Genomic DNA, 15,313 nt, shown 5'->3' with positions numbered 1-15,313 from the left:
AGGTAGGTCTACATGACACAGCCCCCCATTCTGAGATCCTACCGGCCAAATCAATGGCCAGAAGGAATAGATTCCTAGCCGTAAGCCATTTGAAATCCACTGAGCCCAGTGGATCAAATGGCGGTCCTCGGAAAGCCCTAAAGACCACAGCCAAATCCCAAGGAGCCACAGGTTGAACAAAGGGATGCTGAATATAATGTACACCCTGCACAAAGGTGCGGACATCAGTTAGCGTAGCAATCCTACGATGAAACCAACAGGGCAGAAACCTGCACCTTCAGGTAAGCAAGGCGAAGACCGGTATCTAAGCCCACCTGTAGGAAAGCCAACACTCTGGATATCCGGAATACCCGAGGAGCATAGCCTGTAGGGCGACACAACTGAAAGAAAGTATACCATACCTGATGGTAAATTCTTGCAGATAAAATCTTCCGAGCTCTTAGCATGGACATAGGCCCTGTTAACTATAGAGCTGGAAAAACTCCTAGACCTTAAGAGGGCAGTCTCCACCGCCACACCGTCAAGGACAGACAACCCAGGTCTGGGTATCAGCCAGGATCCTGAGACAACAGGTCCGGTCGTAGAGGTAACAGCTTCGGAGTGTTAACTGAAACACTCCAAAGATCTGAGTAATAGTGCCATCTGGTCCACGCACGAGCTATCAGCAGGAGCGCGCCTCCGTCTTGCTATTATTGGAGGAAGAAGGGATAACTGAGGGACGAGGTACACAACTTGGAAGGTCCACTGGACCAACATACGTCTACCATAAGAGTCATCTCTGAAAGGCTCCACTTGTTCACCAGGAGATTGAACACCTCCTGATGAAGAGGACATTTCCCTGAATGCACGTCCTGATGGCTGGGAAAGCCTGCTTTCCATCTGAGGATTCCTGAATGAACACTGCCGATGACGGCAGGGATATAGCCTTCCACCCAAGCCAGAATTCGGGACACCACTGTTAGTGTCGCCCGACTTCGGGAACCTCCTAGGTGGTGTACATAAGCCATCATGATGGCGTTGTCAGACTGTACCTGCACTGTATTTCCGTGGAGGACCTGTCCTGTATGCTGGAGAACCTTGAATACTGCTCCGAGTTCTCAGATATTTATGGGAAGCGCAAAAACTACTGCAGTCCACCTGCCCTGGAACAAGTGTGGACCAGTCACTGCTTCCCAGCCACGGATACTGGCGTCCGTCGTCAGAAGGACCCTATCCGCAATCCCAAAGGGGGTGCCCCTGGTTTAGGTGAGCTTTCCGCAGCCACCAGGCCAGAAAGAGACAAACCTCCGGGGAAAGCACTATTGACTATATCCTATGGGGCAACCCATCCCATCCGGAGAGGATCAATTTTTCTAGAGGTTCAGAGTGACACTGGGTACTCTCCACCATGTCGAACAGCGACACCCTGGAACCCAGGAACCACATTGCCGAGTGAATAGACACTCGGCGACTCTGCAGGCAACTGCGTACCTTTGCCTGTAATGCAGAGATCTTTTCCTCAATCACAAAGATCCTCAGATGTTGGGATATGGAGCATCCTCTGTGAAGAATCAGAGGGGACCATTTCCAGTGTATCAGTCAGCCCTAACATAGCAACACAGATATTGTCCATTGCAGATGGCACTGAAGTATCTCTGGAGACTCTGGTAACACCAGGAGGTTGCCCGGATTGGGTAACAAGCGGACCCCCTGCATCCGCAGGTGGGCTGCCATAACTGCCATGACCCTGGTAAAACTGGAAATGCTTATCGACCACTGCAAACCTGAGGAAAAACACTGGTGTTCTAAGAAAATAGGGACATTCAGGTAGTCACCCTGAATATATCCAACGACACCACAAAATTCCCCGGCTCCATTGAATGATGGAATGCAGGGTCCCCCTCCTGAACCGAGGAACCCTTAAGAATTTGTTGAAGGATTCGAGGTTGAGGATGTCCAGGTAAGACCCATTGGGTTTCTGTACCAGAAAGAGGATGGAGTAATACCTCGTTCCCCTTTGGGGCAACGGAATAGGTACTATAACTCCTGCCTGGAGCATAGAGTGTAACAGCCTCAAAAATTACAGGGCCTTGTCTTGAATTGACAGAAGACATGTAACGAAAAAGCGTCTGGGAGGCGGTTACCGGGAGGAGAGGACATACCTTCAAGAAAATACTTCTCTTACCCCAGTGGCCGTGGAGGTCAGACACCAGCACTGGGCGAACTGGAGAAGCCGGCCTCCAACTCTGGGGTCCCCCGAGAGGAGGCCCGTCCCGTGAGGCTGAAGGCTTATAGTCCAACTTGGGAGTAGGACGTCTTGTACTCCAAGCCTGTTCTTATGGTTGAGCAGATTTCCTGGCTACTGACTGTCTTGGAAAGCTATATTTTAGACTTAGCCTGGCCTCACAGGGCCAAAAAGACGAAGCCCCAGACCCCGATGGGACTGTAGCCGATGGCAGACGTAGCTGCTGCCTGCGGGGCCACAATTGTGTCCAGATGAGGGCCAAACAGGACCTATCCTGTAAAAGGCAAAGCATTCCAAATGGAATCTGTGTCCGCTTTCCAAGAGCGCAACCACAGGGAGCGGCGAGCCGCTACTGCTGCCGAGCCGCTACTGCTGCCGAGGAGATTCTGGAAAGGAGTACGCTATATGCAAGATGTCTCATTATGAACGTGGCTGTCTCTGAGAATTTGCCACTATCCACGTGCTCTGCTGGAGAGTCAGTGTGCAGAGATCCAGTTACCTACCCAGCGCTCCATGGCTCTGGCCCCCAGCACACGGCCATAGCCGGCCTGAAAGCCCCTCCAGCAAAGGAATAATTTGGATTTTAGATATATTTGCACCTTGCAATGTGTAACCTCCTTCAAGGAGGACCTGGAGGGCATGGGCAACGTAGCACTCCTCACTAGGCGTGTAACATGAGAATCAACCCGTAAAGGTAACTCCCAATCGGAAAAATAATTATCCGCAAAAGGGGTATGCAAAAGGTCAACCGCTTTTGAGGCTGGAAACGCTTACCCGGATTTTCCACGCCTCCTCTAAATGATCCACCTGATAGAGGAATTACAGTGGCAACACCCTTATCCTTAAAGGCGGCATAATTGGATTTAGCCACGGGGGATATGTAATAACCAAAGCCACACGAACTGCCCGTATAAGGCCAGGTATATAGACTTTAGACCCAGACTACGCCTCCTTTGCACTAAGGGACTCGTGTCTGAAAAAGTCAATAATGTCACAGTCATCAGACGTCATGTCCTTACCCGTCTGAGACCCGAAAGACCGTTTAGAAGGCCGAAATGGTGACTCCCCCTGTAAAACGTCCATCAGGTGCTATACCATTTAGACAATAAAATTCACCCACACAGGCTCCTGCGAGACCTGGGGGGGGGGGAAAAACAGGATACACTGGTGTACCATCAACTGTCCAGGGACCCCTGCATGTGATGAGACCACCACTCGCTGCGATAACCCCTATGGGGAAACGCAGGGGGCATTGCCCACAAGGGCTGTAAGCCTCTTAGCCAGCCGAGGGCGGTCCCCTTTTTTGTGGAGACACAGTGACAGAAATGGGGCGTGATATATAATACAACATGCCCTCCATAAACCCTCAGCGTCTACATATCCCTCCGCTAACTGCACATGATATCAGTACATTATAGCTGGAAGTGGCTATCCTCGTTCACTTTCAGACATGAGGAGTGTGAACGGAGCGTATGTGACCTCCCACACAGAAAAACCATGTTTACTGTGAGGTAATAAACACCCTGCAACACCGCACCGCAAGGGCTGTAGCAGAAGAACAGGGATAGGAAAAAGGCTGACAGTCAGAAATGACAGTACAGGCAAACAGCGCTAGCATTTAAGTCACATACAATGCACAGATAACATCCTGCATTACAAGCACTGCGATCAACTACACAGACCAGAGCCTGGTAGGAAATAGTGCTGCATACACTGACCTTAATTGAAAGAGAGGTATGCGGGGGACCCAGACCGCAATGGCACCTGTAACAGCTTCCAGCAGCGTTTGTCATTCCCAGCACATGTAGTGAGAAAATGGCCACCGAGGAGCAGAGAGGAGGCGGGCCCGGGGGAGGAGCGCTGACACAGCCCGCTCAGACCGCTGTGGAATGGCACTGTGCAGCGGGGGAGACGCCGGCTGTGAGACAGGGAAGGCGTTCTCCCCTGGCTGCTATTAACCCCTGGGACGTCGCGCTGTACCGCACATGCTGCGGCCCGCTGTCCCTGGTGGTCTAGTGGAAGGCGCAGGATCAGTACCTGGCCCCACGCGCAGCCGGTCCCCAGGGAGCCCCCTGCCTGGGGACCAAAAAGGACTGTGTTACCGGCAGGTGCCCACCGCAGGACCCCGCCGCTTACCTTGTCCCCCGTGCATCCGGCCACAGTCCCGGTAGCCGGGGTCACCCAGCTACCAACCAGCATCCCCGGATCGGTACCGGCGGGGTGTAGGAGTTACAGCATGGACGTCAATACTGACTGTCCTATGCTGGAGAACTCTAGTTGTGCAGCTACAGCTGCGAAGAAATCTTCAGGGGCCTTGAAAAGACCCCCCTCTGTACGATGCGACTGGTCCGGCCAGGCACAGACGAAAACTGAGTGGCCTGAGGCTCAGGGGCGGGGTATAGGAGAGGGACCCCAGTGCATCCTGGGAGCCTGAATATTTAACTCTGTGGTGCCTGGATGTCTGCCGCCATCGCCTATACCCCAAGGTATCCTGTGGATACCCTATGGACCCTGCAGTAGAAATATACATATACACACACATATACATACACATGCATAGCTGTACACACCAACAGTAAGGGATGTTCCCCAGGTGACCAGTGAATACTTACATGCACACAGACCACTCAATGCTATAAAAGGTGTGGGTAATATTGCTCAACAAACCAGCTTAATAAGCAGGAAGGAGCTAGTACACATAACCAGGCTGCAGTGAGTAGGTTATAAAGGAAACAGGATCCCAGTGTCTTCCTCCTGTGCTGAGGCAGGCTGTGAGGAAAATGGTAGACCAGTGTTCCAATTGAGGAGGGGAGGATCCTGCCTGGGGCTTGCGGTCTCCAACAGACCAGGGTTGGGGGAGCGCCACCTCCCCCATCTGGCCGGACCCCAGTGCTAAAGTCTGCAGCTGCTTTTAAGCAGCACCCCGTTACACAAGGTGGTCTAGTGGTCAACCAGGTGCCCCCACTAGCCAGTACCACCGGTGGTCTTCTCACCAGTGGTGCATGCAAGGAGCCGCCTTAGCTCGTCCTCAGTAAGCACTGACTGTGGCTCTGGTGTTAGGAGTCCGTGGCTGAAGTCACTGACACACTGGCACTAATGTGGCAGTGGAGGTGTTCTATAGGACGCCTGTCACTGCCCAACTCATGAAAAAAAAGTTTCAAACAAACACCAATTTTTTATTTTTTTTTAAATAATCAGGAGGACAGTCTAATGCAGACCCCTTAAAAATGGTGCCCAGAGCTTGCTGGCACTAAACTAAAACTGGGGTCCAGTGGCTGTGTGTGGGGTATAGAGGGGGGAGGCTGGACTTGTGGGTATTTTCAATTAACTATTTGGTGCCCAGACTCTCCTCTCTAGGCTATACCCAGTGTCATCCCTGTGCCCCCCTAGTAGAGGAAGAAGAAAAAAAAATACTAATTTATGAAGTCATTAATCCTAGGTGTTTATAGTATGAAATAATACATTCAAACTATACCTGCTGCCAAAAGATATTTTACTAGTTCAAGATGTCCTTCCTGAGCAGCTTCCATTAGTGGCGTAGAGCAGCCAAGTTCTATATCTGCCCCGGATTTTACAAGGAAGTCTGAGACCTCTGCGAAACCTCCGCAGCACGCCAAGGTCAGAGCGGTCTCCTGGGTCTCTTCAGTCTGAGCATTTATGTTTGCACCTACAAGCAAAATGTTAATGAGATACAATGTGTTAAATAGCTTTAAGATTATACACATTTTTTCTGGTGAAGATTTGTCACTCATTTACTTTTGTAAAGCAGGTTTTTTATAATCGCTCTTTATTTAAGATTCTTGACAGAACAAAATGAGGAGTGGCGTCAAATGAACAGGTTTACTATAAGAGGGAGCCAATAGTAATAATTGGGGTATTGTGGAAAGGGTACCAAGAAAGCCAGATTTTGTGAAACATACAGTTTTGTTCTGTAGGCATGCAATATATACCATAATCAAACCAAACTAGACATGATTAATAACTCCCAGCATTGGTGGGGAGAAGGTTGTGTGTTCTTGACATTTGGCTGCACAATATGTTTATCAATGTGTGGAATTGGTGCAGAAAGTACAATATTGGAAAGGGAGATGTTAAGGATTAGCCCTGGGGCACTAGTGATCGGCGCAGTCACATATCACCAGAAAGACACAATATATGTGGCAGGACCACCATATGTGAAGGTGTTTACAATCAGTACTGTTTTTTTTTGTTTAGGTCATGAATATGAGTCAGTCTTCCAACCAGGGCTGCCAAAAGATCGGTCTGTCCAAATTCAGGTGGCGTGGCCACGCTCTATGGGGAATAGTGATGCCACTGCATTAAACTATATGGTGAGGGTGTGATTATTGCTTATATAGCAGTACATGTCCAGGTACTTTGTATCCAAGCTCCTCTTGGCACCCCTGCTTCCAACCACTTGTTTCTGGGTACCCACTTTTATGTGAACATCTTGTGATCAAAAACAACGCGAGTGAAGGCGCTCACGCATCACACTAGAGGAAAGAAGTCTCAAAGAGATGGAATACTCTTTTCTAAAATAACAATTTGAGAAATCTTATGATAGGACTCACAGATCTCCAAAGGGAAAGGGGGAGGGGGACAAGGACACAATATGGTGTAGAATATACCAATCGAGGGTAAACAAACTTGGTTACACAATATGTAGTTATGACAACCATGGTGGTGATTTAGAAGTGTACAACACACAAAGAAAAGTAAGGCAATGGCAAAAATGCATCTTACGTGGGAAAAAAGTAAACTGAAAACAAATCCACCATCCACACGCTCCTACATGGTTGCAGCAGGTCCTGGTTGAAAAGTTTTTGTAAAGAACCCCTGAACCCTTCTGTGCAAATTCTTCTTCACCTCTACAAAACACAGCTATTGTAAAATCAAAGACCTGGAAGAGAGGATTAGGGGAGGCGCCCTATTAGTTTAAAACTAGCTAGTGCTTTACACTCTTACATACATCCACTATACAAGCATACAGTAGGGAGAATCACTATTGCCTGGGGTGCCTTGGAGAGGGGGATCACTTTATTGGGGGTTCCCCAATTTCCCAGGGATCCCCGGCCTGGGCTGACTAGCGGTTAGGGGTGATGATGCGGCTGGGGGGGGGCCCGGTGAAAGGGCTCCCCTGGCTGTGGCATCACCCCCCCGCAAGAAAGGGTCCGGTGCTGAGAAATACAGGGGGGGGCCCATGCATTTTTTTCCCCTGTATTTCCAGAACCTGCTCAGAGCCCAGTGCTGGTTGCGCTAAATATGGGGGACCACTACGTCATTTGCCCCCTGTATTTAGCACAACCAGCACTGGGGCTACATAGCCCGGGGCTGGTTGGTTTTTTGGGGAGGGGGCCACGCCATTTAAATTTTTTATTTACACTGTTTTTATTTTTAAACACAGAAGCACAGACGGGTCTCACTGACTCGTCCGTGCTTCGGTGGTTTTTTTTTTTGAACACACAGGTATCCGAGCCTGCATCTGTGTGCTGCTACCTCCCCTGGGTCCTAACGCCTGCACCACCGCAGCCCGCACTGCCGGGGAAGGTGCGGGGCAGTCTCCTCCTTTTCAGAGACCGATGGGTAGCTTCAGTAGCAGATGCCTGGGTAAGGGGCATGGTCTCCCGAGGTTATACGATCGACCTAAAAGGGGCCACCGCCGCAGCGTTTATTCGCCACGGCATTGCCCAAGGATCCGGTCAAGAAACTTGAACCAGGCTAATAGGTTCCCTCTGTTCCGAGGGGGTTATAGTTCCAGTCTCAACAAAAACAGGGTTTTTACTTCAACCAGTACTTAGTACAAAAGCCCAATGGCGCTTATCGGCCGGTTTTAAACCTGTGAGCCTTGAATGTCAGCCTATGGGTGGATCGGTTCCGCATGGAATTGCTCTGGTCGGTGATTCAGGGTATGTCGGCAAACACGTTTTTGGTGTCTCTCGACAGAAATGCATATCTCCACATAGCGATTTGGGTAGGGCATCATTCGCTACTCAAGTTCACAGCTGGAAGAGCTCATTACCAGTTCCAGGCTCTGCCTTTCGGGCTGACTACAGCTCCACGGGTCTTTACGAAGAGCATGGCAGCAGTAGCAAGTCTGCTGCATTCCGAGGGGATAACGATCGTACCTTACTTAGACGATTTGCTAGTGAAGGCAAATTTGGCTGCCCAACTTCAGCCCCACCTGGATCACACGGTTCAGGTGTTACAGTATCACAAGTGGATACTGTATCTCGAGGAAAGTCGCCTTACGCCATGCCAACGTCTGATGTTTCTGGGGGTGATCTTCGATACGGCACTGCAAAGAGTTTTTGTGCCAGAGGACAAAGCCCGGGCCCTTCAGGACTTAGTCAGGAAGGTGCTGTCTGCCCCTCGCCCATCCGTCAGTCACTTCACTGGTGGTTGACTACCAGTCGCCTTCTCCAGGGTCGGTCCCTGGTTACTCCCAAATGGATCATTGTCACCATAGACGCAAGTCTCAGCGGTTGGGAGCGGTGACTGAGAACCTCTGTCTCCAGGGGACCTGGTCGGCATCAGATAGGGCTGTCAATAAATGTGCTGGAGCTCTGGGCCATTTATCTGGCCCTGTGCCGGCAGGACAGTGAGGATCCAATCAGACAATGCCACGGCGGTGGCGTATGTAAAGCACCAGGGCGGAAACCAAAAGCGGGCTTGCCATGGTAGAGCCAAGTCTCATTCTCACTTGGGCGGAGACGTTTGCCCCGACAATGTCAGCGGTATTCATACCGGGAGTAGAGAATTTGGAGGCAGACTACCTCAGCAGGACCTCTTTCCTACCAGGAGAGTGGTCTCCCCACCTGGAGGTTTTCCAGCAGTTGGTGCAGGAGTTGGGGGGCTGCCGGAGGTGGACCTGATGGAGTCTCACCACAATTGCAAGGTCCCTCTATTTTGTGCAAGGGCCAGAGGTCCTTTGGCATTCACAGTAGATGCCATGACAGTTCCTTGGAACTTCAGTCTGGCCTACATCTTTACTCCAAATCCCATGTTACCAAGGGTGCTCCGTCGAGTCAGGAAGCAGCAGGCGTCAGTCATCCTAGTGGCTCCAAACTGGCCGCGCCGGTCGTGGTTCGCCACGGTTCTCAGACTAGCCGCAGGTCCAGGTTGGCATCTTCTACTGTGACCAGATCTTCTTCTGCAGGGGCCATTCAGTCACGAGGGCCTGCCTCAGCTGGCTTTAACGGCCTGGTTGTTGAGACCGAGCTTTTAAAGGCTAAGGGGTTTTCCCCCTTCAGTCATCGGTACCATGCTCCGGGCACGGAAGCAGGTTTCTGCACAGAATTACCACAGGGTTTGGAAAACTTATATTTTGTGGTGTGAGCGGCGTAGCGTGCAGACTGCTAGCTTTCCTTCAGGGTGGTTTGGAAGCCGGCTTGCGCCTTCAATCTTTGAAGGTACAGGTTTCAGCTCTGTCCATTTATTTTCAGCAACGTCTGGCTCTCCTTCCATATATTAATGTCTGATTGTCTAGACATATTACGACGGTTTTTGGTATATACAATACTATATATTTTTTATTGAGTGATCAATAATCAGATAATAATAATAACACTCTGAAAGTAATGTCATATTATTCTACCTAATGATAAGTAATATTTTTGAATTGATATGCTTAATGTGATGATCATATTTACACTCTACATTTTTTATTTACAGTTATTGTAATAATTAGGGTAATATTTTATTCTCAAAGATAATTTATACACAATTTACACTTATCTCATATTTTCCTTTTTCACATGATGGGTTTAATTTTTTTCATATTTAAAATCTTTTTCTTTTCACGATAGTTCAATTTTGACACCATTAATTTAGGTTGTAATTGTGCACAATAACACTGATGATTTCAATGACACTTATTTTTATAGATAATTATTCATTTATGTATTTATTATTTCACATCACACTTTTTAACAATATATGATTACTGTTAACACTATATTTGGGCTTCCACAATACTTATTAAGGGTAATTTAATATTTAATATATAATAAACCTTTTTGGGAAATCACTGAATTTGGACACATATAATATTTATCCTATGAACATGAATTTCAGCATTCAGAGAATTATATCCATGATATGGGTGATAGATTGTTGATGCCTTGTTAGGAGTTAATCCTTGATTGTCTATCCATTAGATAAACCTGAATAGACTCTAACCTGAGAATATAGAATGATCACGTGATCGCTCTGAATGATTCATAATGATTCTTTATTCAAATATGTCCAACAGAACATCGCAACATTAATATCATAAATCCTTAGAGGGATTATGACTAAAAAGACTGTTGAGGAATAGTCCTTCCTTCATAATAAAGATAACGGAGACTTCGATCTCTGAGATTGATTATTTCAGCCTGTTAACTAGTAGACTGATCGGAAAGCGATTTATGATCCTTGGATAATCACGTCACTGGCCCTAGCATCAACACGAGCTGGAGGGCGGGACCTAGTGACGTAATGTGATGTTATAGGTGCTCCTCAATGTGATTGACATCCCCATTACCAATGACACGATTGCGGGTATATAAGGCAGTTCCGGTAGCGGCTCGGCTTGCCTTGATAAAGCCTTTAAAGCGAAACGCCGCGTTGGTTAGCGGCGCACCCTGTTGCTGCTTATTATGATGTATAATATTTCTGTTGGTCCTTATGTGTAAACCCGAGAGGGTCTGTTGCTATTAAACCACCTAAATAAGTGCGGAAAATAGAATGTATGGGATGTAATGGCTCTGTAATTATACATTGAAAGCCATTTCTCATTTGCTTCTTAATAAGCACCCGGGAGGGTTGATTAATGACTATGTAAGGAGCAAGGAGATTAGAACCAATACTGTGCACAGAATCTACATACATATTTCCCAGAAGCACCTTTATGAGACTGAGGAATTGGTCCATATAAAATCAGTCCTATGCTTAATGTGACAAGTTTGATATATGTTTATTCACAATCTGGGACAAATAAATGTGACACAGAAGAGACACATTAACTGTTTAATAAAAATCAACTTTGACTGCTATAACTATATAAGCAATGATTTAACAATACTCATTAATTTTCAGTTATGTCCATCTGTTTAAAAACAGATTTCAATGGTTCAAAAATAATTATAGTACTTGTTTAATATTGGTGTTTACAACTAGCAATTGTTGAATTAAAACCTACAACAGAAATTCAAGATCAGTATATATGGCATACCGTATATAAGATAGGTGCCATACATAACAATCTTTGATCTAATACAAGCCTATGCGGAAATACAGGGGCGCTGCACACATTTTATTTCACTGTATTCTTTACTTTTCACTCTTTCAATGTTTTAAAGTTTCGCTGTTTAATTGTCTTGTGTGACAATATTAATTGAATTAATAAAAGTTATATTTTAATTATGTTTTGTGCACCATTTCAGGCATTTCTCTTTCCTCTACAATATTTTTGATTAATATTCATTGCCTGTGGTAGCACCCCCCAAACAAAGATTATAAATAATACTGGGGGTCACCATTGTCCCCTACTGAGAGGCACAATGTTTCTCTGGTGCGACTAGTAAACTCATATCTATCTCCTTCTCAGGGGGTTTTGTGAGTGCAGCCTCCGTTTCAGCCGCCAGTAGCACCATGGGATTTGCCCCTGGTTCTGTCGGCTCTTAAGCAGGCTCCGTCTGAGTCATTGGAATCCGTGGACCTTCGGTTTGTCACGTGGAAAGTGTTTTTTCTTATGGCCATTGCCTCAGCGGGTCTCTGAGTTGGGGGCTGTGTCCTGCAAACCACTGTTTCTTGTTTTCCATGATGACAAGGCGGTCCCCAGAACGGCTCCTTTTCAACCGAAAGTGGTTTCTTTTCACTTGAACCAGGAAAATGTTTTTCCTGTTTTCTCACCTTCACAGTCTTCTAGGGACCAGGGCAATCTGTCACTGTTGGATGTCATCCGGATCCTGCGGATTAACTTAGACAGAACTTCGGACTTACGTTGCATGGACTCTATTAGTCCTCTACAACGCCCACAAACGTGGCAGGCCAGCCACGAAGCAGACCATTGCAAGATGGCTCCGCTCAGTGATCTCAAGGGCTTAATCTGATGCGGGGCGCCCGGCACCAACCAAGGTGTCCGCTCATTCCACTCGGGCTGTGGCGGCCTCCTGGGCGGCGCTTCACGGGGCCGCAGCTGAACAAGTTTGTCGCGCAGCTACCTGGTCCTCTGTCCACACGTTTGCGCGGTTCTACAGGTTCATATTTTTGCCTCCGGTGACGCCCATTTTGGACGTACAGTTCTCCGGTCAGGCAACCTGAGCGTTCCCTCCCTTGGTGGCGGCTTTTGAACGTCCCATGGTCCAGTGTCCCCCAGCCCAGACGAAAGAGAAGAGGATTTTTGGTACTTACCGTTGAATCCTCTTCAGTCAGGCTAGGGGATACTGCGTTCGTTCCCTTCCTCACGCTCAGTCATTTTAAGTATGAGTTATGATTACGGTAATAATTGGCCGTCAGTTTCGTTATTTTTCGGTATGATAGTGTCACTGAATATTGCTTCTCCTTACAGGCACTTTTGAAGTTGTACTGAAGTCAGGGGTTGCAGAAGGGGGGGGGGGGTATGGGAGGGAGGAGGAGTTATAAATTTCAGTCATTAGTGGCAACTCCACACCTTCCCACCTACAACCCCCATGGTCCAGTGTCCCCCAGCCTGACTCAGAGAAAAGGATTCAACGGTAAATACCAAAAATCCTCTTATTTGCAATGGGCACTGAATCAACTACTCAAGGATAAGTGCTGTATAACCTTTCTCCAGGTAGAGGCATACAGGGAGACTAGGCCCGATTCTCCCGAGACCTGTAGCTTCAGCGATGCCATGTACAATGGGTGCTGAGCGTATCCGATGGGAGAAGGGTGAGGAGGAGCAGCTCAGAGGCTGGAAGCTTTTGGTGAAGTATCGTACTCTGAACTGGGGGAGGAGCTACTGGGGGAGAGCCTACCTCCCACTGCTGCATCAATCACCGGGCCACTGGCCTCAAGAAATGGTCCCCGATGCTAGACTTTTAAGTGCCCCGGTGGTCTAATGGGGAAGCGGACAAACTGGACGCCCCACTACAGCGTCCTCCGGCTAGTCTCCACAACCAGAGTTAAGAACTGCATTGCCTTACCTGTCTCTCAGTTTATCCGGCTACAGCCCTGGGTCCCCATTGGAACGGCTAGTTAGGCACTGCCTTAAAAAAGCAGCCTCTGGCGAAACGCGTGTTGGCATCCTTACCTACTGCCAGCGCACTATTATATGCGGCACATGTTATGTACTGATTGAAATGTTATAACAAGTAACACCAAATGTAGGGGGCAGACTCCCTAGTGACAAACACTCCGGCGCTCTTACTTGTCATAGCCGATCACCGCACAATCGTATTGGATACAATGTTGCTTGTCATGTACGGATTGAAAAGTGTAACTGAATTAAATGGGAATAAATCCCCAGTGACAGAGATTCCCCCGTGGGATAAAAAGGAGTGAAAGAATAACAGATTAGAATTGATGAGCTGCTACAATACTTAACCATTGACTGTGTCAGATCACCACTCAGATTATTACAATAAGGAATATTAACAGCGGCGTTAAAATAATGCCACCAAGCAGGAAAAGATGTATATTATACCCGTGAACACTGCAGAGCACGGACTTAACATCCGGGATAAAATACTTTTTGCTAAATTCATTGTCATCATTCCTGCATACCACCATACATAGAAGAGGAGAAAGACGTGGACAAATACCCCCATTTAGATCGTGAAATCAATCAGGGAATGATATTTGTAACCTCTATATGCTATATTAAGCAAAAAAAGATAAGCTAATTTAAGTAAAACAGAGTAAGTTATATTTGTTGCAATACCTAATATAATATTCCTGGAATGACAACATTCAATAATTATAGATAATACAAAGTAACAAAGTCTGAATATTGTGGAGTGACTCGCTACTCATTAAAATAGAGGTGTGTGGTATAATTGACCGCCGGACGGGAGCCTGGCGGTTGAAATCCCGACACCAGTATGCCGAAGAGCGCAGATCCCGATGGAGGAAAGCTAACCCACCCCCCCAACCCTCCTGTAGGGTTGCCCAACCATCCCCCCCATCTAGTGCCTAAACCTAATTCCCACTCTCCGCACCCTAAGCATAACCCTAACCTCCCCCCCCAAGGGGTGTCTAACCCTAACCGTCCCTTCCCCTAGCCTGACCCTTACACTAAGTCTTCCAGGGAGCCACTAAACCTAACCCCCAAAGCCCCCCCCCGCCCGGCTTACGTTCGTTCGGTATGCCGGGCGTTGGGATTACGGGGGTGGATGATAAGCGTCGGGATAACGACGCCTCTCACTAGCCCCTACCGGGATTGCACAGTCGGGAAGCCGGTGGTCGGCATTTCGACTGTTGGCTTCTTGACTACCTCCCAAATAGAGCATCTTATAATAGTTGTATGATAACAGTGTCACATGGGGCGTTCACTGACATTTAAGAAGAAGTTACTCTTGAATAATAGTCTGAGATACTAAAATAATCCTACCACTCGGATGCGCAATATATGAGAAGTGACATAATTGACTAACGGCAGAGGAAAGTTTTAAATCACCAATCTATTTATCGGACATTCTTTTCTATGTAATATTTTACTTTGATTTTATTTAATATTTTGTCTAATATCGGAACATATTATTATAAAGAGTAATAAAGATAATGTAAATATTATATATTTTTCAAGATATTTATGTACCAAGAAAAATACTGACCTAGGAAGTGCACTGAATTAAAATCTTGTCTTTTCTTTGGTGTTTGAATTACCGGTAAATTGATTATTTACAAGGTTATCACCTCCATGAAACAAATATTAAGAAACCATACAGGCATTATTAATTATCTATATGAAGTTCATAGCCTAGGGGCAGCTGTGGCTGTTTTGGCAGCTGGGGTTAAATGCACAAAGTGTTAAATCACAAAGTGTACTAACATAACAGGTAATCAAACAGTTATCCTGCATGAATATGGACTAATCTTCTGTTTAATTTCATCCCTTAGGTATGTGAAATCATCTCTCCTGCA

General features: G+C 47.1%; 1 protein-coding gene across 2 annotated transcripts in view; it reads right to left on the bottom strand.

The window, feature by feature from the left end:
* Positions 1 to 15,313, bottom strand: part of ANKHD1 (ankyrin repeat and KH domain containing 1) — a 396,742-nt gene that overhangs the window by 219,305 nt on the left and 162,124 nt on the right. For both annotated transcript variants that reach the window (XM_088451243.1, XM_088451245.1), the window contains exon 9: positions 5,700 to 5,891. In XM_088451243.1, coding sequence (XP_088307369.1) covers positions 5,700 to 5,891 — 192 coding nt within the window. The remainder of the gene's footprint in view (positions 1 to 5,699; positions 5,892 to 15,313) is intronic.

This window comes from Taudactylus pleione, unplaced genomic scaffold (genome assembly GCF_031769625.1).
Source record: "Taudactylus pleione unplaced genomic scaffold, aTauple2 ptg000025l, whole genome shotgun sequence".
NCBI classification, from domain to species: Eukaryota; Metazoa; Chordata; class Amphibia; order Anura; family Myobatrachidae; genus Taudactylus; species Taudactylus pleione.
The sequence above is the reverse complement of the archived record's forward strand: the minus strand, read 5'-3'. Positions and strand labels throughout refer to the sequence as shown.